The 6,161-nt window shown below is 35.4% G+C and overlaps 1 protein-coding gene across 3 annotated transcripts in view; it reads right to left on the reverse strand.

Moving 5' to 3' along the window:
• Positions 1–344: 344 nt before the first annotated feature.
• The window catches only part of LOC107691604 (dehydrogenase/reductase SDR family member on chromosome X-like), a 47,008-nt gene continuing 41,191 nt past the window's right edge, over positions 345–6,161 (reverse strand). For all 3 annotated transcript variants that reach the window (XM_016490286.1, XM_016490285.1, XM_016490284.1), the window contains one exon: positions 345–725. In XM_016490286.1, coding sequence (XP_016345772.1) covers positions 549–725 — 177 coding nt within the window. In that variant the 3' untranslated portion in view covers positions 345–548. The remainder of the gene's footprint in view (positions 726–6,161) is intronic.

Below are 6,161 nucleotides of genomic sequence, written 5' to 3' on the forward strand. Positions count from 1 at the left end.
ATTCTCAAGACGTTGTCTAAGATGGCTTGTGTGAACACTAGTGCTGTCAAACGATTAATCGTGATTAATCGCATCCAAAATAAAAGTTTGTGTTTACATAATATATGTGTGTGTACTTTGTATATTTATTATGTATATATAAATACAAACACATGCATGTATATATCGAAGAAAAATATGTTACGTTTATATATTAAACATTTATATATGATATAAATTATATGAATATAAATATATACATGTAAATATTTTCAAAATATATGCTGTATGTGCGTGTATTTATATATACATAATAAATATACACAATACACACACATGTAAACAAAAAGTTTTCTTTTGGATGCGATTAATCACGATTAATCGTTTGCTAGCACTAGTGAACACTATAAAGGTAATGAGATGATTTAAAGACAAAGGGATAATTTGGCAAAAAGGGATACTAACTTAAGGCTTGAGGTTGAATTTTTTTCAGGTGGATGTTATATGGACTGTAAGATGAGGGCCCAAGTCTCAGTGATCAGGAGCTCAGTGCTGATGTTCTCTCATGTTTATTGGAGACCCACTAGAGCGCAGCTTTCTTTCCACAACTTGGTTTGCAGCTGTTGGTCATAAGAAAGTGCTGAAGACTCCGTCTTGCGTCCATTGTACAGATACAGTCCTCCGATCCCCTTCAGCTCGGAGGCAGCTGCAGCGTAGATGGCCGTGGATGCTCCTTCTGCAGGCGTCTGTGGATGGACAGGAATCAGAGATGAAGTCAACACAGATGTGGGCATGTTAAGAATATTTAATCAGAGATGGATATTAAATATCTAAGAAGGACAGGAAAGATGTTCCTGATTCCTGGAGTAAAATATAAATTTGTAATTTCTGCCAATGTCAAAGACTTCATGATCCTTGTACGTGACAGCCATCGCAATGTTACAGTGCATTTGTGCTGTAGTGTTCTTCTTAGTACTTGAAGTCTAACCCTAGTACTTGACATATATCCTTAGCTGCTAGCGCTGATAATTGCCACTTACATGTGCACTTTATTGTAAGTTGCTTTGGTAAATAAACCTGTAAACAATGTATGCTGTGTTGTGTCAGCAGCACCGTATGCGGTTTACGTCGTTTACGTTTTGATCTGAACGTAAACAGCGCATCCGCGTACATACGTTGCCAGTGTTGGGGAGTAACTAGTTACATGTAACGGAATTACGTAATTTAATTACAAAATTAAAGTAATTGTAATCAGTTACAGTTACTGAGAAAAAATGTGTAATTAAATTACAGTTACTTATGAAAATGTTAAGGATTACAAAGGGAATTACATCTGCTTTTTTCACACACACTCCCACATACAGATTTAATTGATTTCTTTCATAAATTGCAGTGACTGCTCTAAAATATGAAACACCAATGTTTCAGGAGTTTAGAACAAGCTTACTCGATAACTCTTTTATTTCTTATATGGGTTTATGTATAGCTATGCTTCATTTTTTTTTAAGATTAACTGTTTTTTTCCAAGACATTGTTAGATTCCAGTTAAGAGTCCGGAATTCAGTCAGCGAACACGTGCACACTCAACAAAACTGATGAGTTTGAACGATGACTCATCTGAACGCTTCTGATTGGCCATTGCATTCCTAAGCTCAACAGAATTGTGTGTGATTGGTTAAAATGCGCAACACCGTAAAAACGCCTAAAATGAAATACGGTGCAACATGAGCAGAAACCCAAGCACTGTCACTGGCAGCAAGTTTAGTTTTACTTTTCTTTGTGTTTTCATTTTGAAATGCTTATCTTTGCTGTTTACCTCACGTTATGCTATGGAGGATATTTTTATGGATTTTTTTTTTATTATTATTTTTTATTTGATTCCTCAGTGTTTGCTAAATGTTCAGTAATTTATTAGTCATTTAGTCATTTAATACAGCATGTGGTGTAGGCCTATGCCATGCCTCATCTTATTCGTTTTAGTTAATAAACGTATTGTAAGTTAGTTTGAACGACATGAGGGTGAGTAATTAAATGACATACTTTTAATTTTGGGTGAACTATCCCTTTAAATATACTTCAGTATATCTATAGTTGGACTTCAGCACTACTTCCGTACAATTAAAGTGCATTAAGTAGAAAATTAGTTGTTCCAATTTAGCAGACTAAATATACCTGTCTAGTATACCAAAGGTTCAATTGCAGGGTATTTTTGAGTACATAAATATGTAAATGTATTTGTAGTGTACTTAGCATGAAATAAATGTATTTCAAATACATGTTAGTATATTTATTTTTCACTAGAGTTCTTTGAGTTCAGTAGAGAAAATGGCCCGGTTTCACAGACAGGGTTTAGACTAAACCAGGATTAGGCCATAGTTCAATTAGGATATTTATAAATTATACAGGATTAGATCCACATTAGGGCGAGTAAATTATGACAGAATTTTCATTTTTTGGGTGAATCCCTTTTGACATGACATCTCAAAATCCTGTGCTCTTGATGCAGCTCAAATGAAAAGCTCTGATTTTTTGTAATGTCTACTGAATTCATTACTTATCTGCCACAACACTGTAATGTCTTAAATTATCTTTATTTTGGGGCTTTCCCCCCCAAATATTCATATATGTGATTAATTTGCTTATGTAATTCAATTTATTTATTGCCAGTCCTAATTCATACACTTTCTCACGTGACTCTTGCCTCATGTTTACACATGATGCTTTCCAGCTGCCATGGTTAATTATTCAAATTATCCTTCTAATTGCAAATGTTATGGCTCGCTTCCACATCAGAAGATCTAAAAGTTGGGCAGCACAGTTGGTGAGATTGATATGCAGACGGTCAGTTGGACTATGACCTCCAGACGGATCAATTACACAGGACAGCCGATCTTCTCTAAAACCGCTGCCAGATTCTGCACTTCAAACGGCTCTCTTTGAGGCTGGGCAATTGGGGCTGAGCACTGTTTTTCTCTTTTCTAGATCTTTCGTCTGAGGGAATTTGGATTAAACTACAGGAGCCACAAGGTTTCCCTATACTGAGCTGAATCAATACAGCACAAAGAGTGTGAGAAAAGCTTCTCTTAAAGCTGTTAGTATTGGGCCATACGGGGCCTGGGTGCTTAAGGGGAAATGGAGCAACAGCTGCAGTACAGAAAGACTCAAAACCTTTATATACTGTTTAATAAGGCTGAGCACAACATTTACAGATGCTATATACCACACAATGGTAGAAATGCGTCAACCAGTAGAGATTTTACCGGGTTGTATACACATACATTTGCATGGCTATCAGTGAACAGGGCTGCTTTACATTGTTTTTATGTGAGTGACAGTAAACTTTAAACAATATTTTTTATATTTAAAGTCGTAAATAAAGATTATTGGGTACATTTTACAAAATAAATAAACATATAAATAAAAAAATAAAAAAAAAATATATATATACAATTTCAGTTTTTCTACTTACAAATTTTGGTAACACTTTATATTACGGTGCCCTTGTTACACGTTACATGTACTTACTATTATAATAACAATAAATTCTGCATAATTACATGCAAGTAAGTAACCCTAAGCCAAACCTTATTCCAAACCCTAACTATATAGTAAGTACATGTAGTTAATATTATTCAGTAAATGTATAATTACACTGTAACAAGGACACCTTAAAATAAAGTGCAACCATAAATGTTGTTCACTCTTAGTTCACAATACCTAACGCATTACCTAATGATAATAAACTTCATTGTTTCTTAGTAAGTAACACTTAAGCATGATTTATCCTTCAAGTGCCAAATAAAAAGAGAAAATAATCAACAGAGATGAAGTACCTTGTATTTGTACATATAGATTCAATGGGTTATCTAAAAATAGATAACCGATTGAGTTAATAACCCATGGCTATTTAATTTCTAAAGCATTTTTTTTTAATATTAAGTGAAGATGAACTACATTGTGATAATATGCAGATACGGTGAAGATTTTAGCCATACCACCCTCTCCTAATGTTTTATATCCAAGCATTTTTTATTCCTCAGTTTGGGTTCTGACAATTGGAAAAGCTGTCAGGTGAGAAATAAAACACTGGTGGAAAAGCAGTGTAAATGTAAAATAAGTGTTTAAAAGTAAGTATACTTCAGTTTTGAGAGCACATTTGATTTATAGGAAAATGTCATATCGCTCTCTTTCTCTGAACACAAACGGTTCCAGAAATAAACTTCAGAAATTGTATACGCTTTTAGTATTCAAGTCATGCACAGCAAGGAAACTCTTTTTCAGGAAACAAAAAACCTATTAAAACCCATCATCATCTTTGACATTTTTTTCTCAACAAGATTTTTTGCTCTTGGATAAACCTTCACGTTTTTTCTTTCCGCCAAGTGCCGAAAAATTGTATTCTCTACAGTGGGTGTGCTTTTCTATTTTGAAAGCCTTTGCCTGTTTAGTCATAACAATATTTCCCCTCGAGACATTCATAATTTGTCATCTTTTCTTTTAAACACGTACAGCACAATGTCCTCGCTGAGCACCTTAATTTCTGGGTTTTCTACAGCAATTCCTGTGCCGCATACATAATGGATGCTGTGAACCGTGACTCAACCCGACTCGTAAATAAGCACCCTGCAAAAGGATATTGCCGTGCTGATAACGATCACAATGAATCAATATCAACACACCTCACCTCAACAAGGGTACGAGTTTCACGGAAATTACATTAGTATTCAACAGATTACACATTGAATTATCTTTTGTAGTACAAATAATTCCCCTTGAGAAGAGGCGAAGGTCGCTGCCCATTGTTGCGGTTTTCGTACATTACTTTACCCTCGTCTATTGCACATAACCAAAGAGAGTTGTTCACACATAAAAATGAATTATATACTGTTCTGACAGAGCGTGCAACACTATCATGTGCTGCTGTTTGCTATTCTGATCACCTCTGAAGCTCTTTTAGCACAAACTCAGCTGAATTTAATGCAGCAGAAAGAAACTATGATTGGCTGAGGGATGACAGTAAAACAACCTGCGAAAATGGTAGCAATTTTGATAATTTTGAGCCAACACATCAGTGAGCTCATAGACGGGTACTTACTGTATAGGTGGCTTGTAACATATATTGCAAACAGTGAGATCCAAAAGTCTAAAAATCACATTTAAAAATCTGGAGATACTATATATATATATATATGTGTTTATGTGCACGCATGTGTAATTGTATCTTTTATTTTTCCTTTCTCATTCTTGTATTCATTTTCTTACACTGATCTGAAATTCAAGAGGTGTAACAAATATTCTTAAGATGAAAGAATCACATCTGATTAACACACACACAGTCACACGCACACACACACACAAATACACGTGCGCGCGCACACACACACACACACACACACACACACACACACCTTTGAAGCAAAGAGACAGGATAAATCCAATTATTGTTCACCCTGACACAGCAGCTCCAAACCTTTACATTTCAAGACGAGTTCCAAGAGATTTGGTGAGACAGACAGATGGAGAAGAAGAAAAGAAAGAGTGAAAACAGTGTCTCCCGGGATACACCGCACTGTCACAATGCCTTATTGCAACATGTTGCGGCAGGTGGGTTTGTCAAAGTGTTGTCATTTAACAGTGCACCTTTCACAATGGCCTTTGTCAGTAAATCTAAAGCGTGTTACACACAGACGCAATGTATCTGAGCATGGCCGTACCCAGGATTTGAAAAGTAGTGAGGTCTGGGGGGGGTGGGGCGGATGATGGGGGTTGGTGTTAAAGAATTGTGTTATAATAACCCCTTCAAATACAACTCATTATATACACACTATAAACACTTTAAAGGAGACAGACATGTAGATGTTTGTGAAAGATGTTTTCTATGTTTTGGAGGGATGATTATTTTTAAATCATACCCTATTTATTGCATCAAAATTTGTTAATACTTTACTATATTTAAGGGTGGATAATTTTATCAGTTGTTTATTGCAACAATACATAACTACAATAACCTTGTCACTAGACATTGTCTACCCTTACCAAAAAGTAGTATACTTCAAGTTTAATTTAGTAAGTATACTTAAAGGGTTAGTTCAGTCAAAAATTAAAATTAGGCTGCATTTCACTCACCCCCGATGCATCCTAGGTGTATATGACTTTCTTCTTTCAGACGAATCCAGTCAGAG

This window comes from Sinocyclocheilus anshuiensis, unplaced genomic scaffold, assembly GCF_001515605.1.
Source record: "Sinocyclocheilus anshuiensis isolate Anshui unplaced genomic scaffold, SAMN03320099.WGS_v1.1 scaffold442, whole genome shotgun sequence".
NCBI lineage: Eukaryota > Metazoa > Chordata > Actinopteri > Cypriniformes > Cyprinidae > Sinocyclocheilus > Sinocyclocheilus anshuiensis.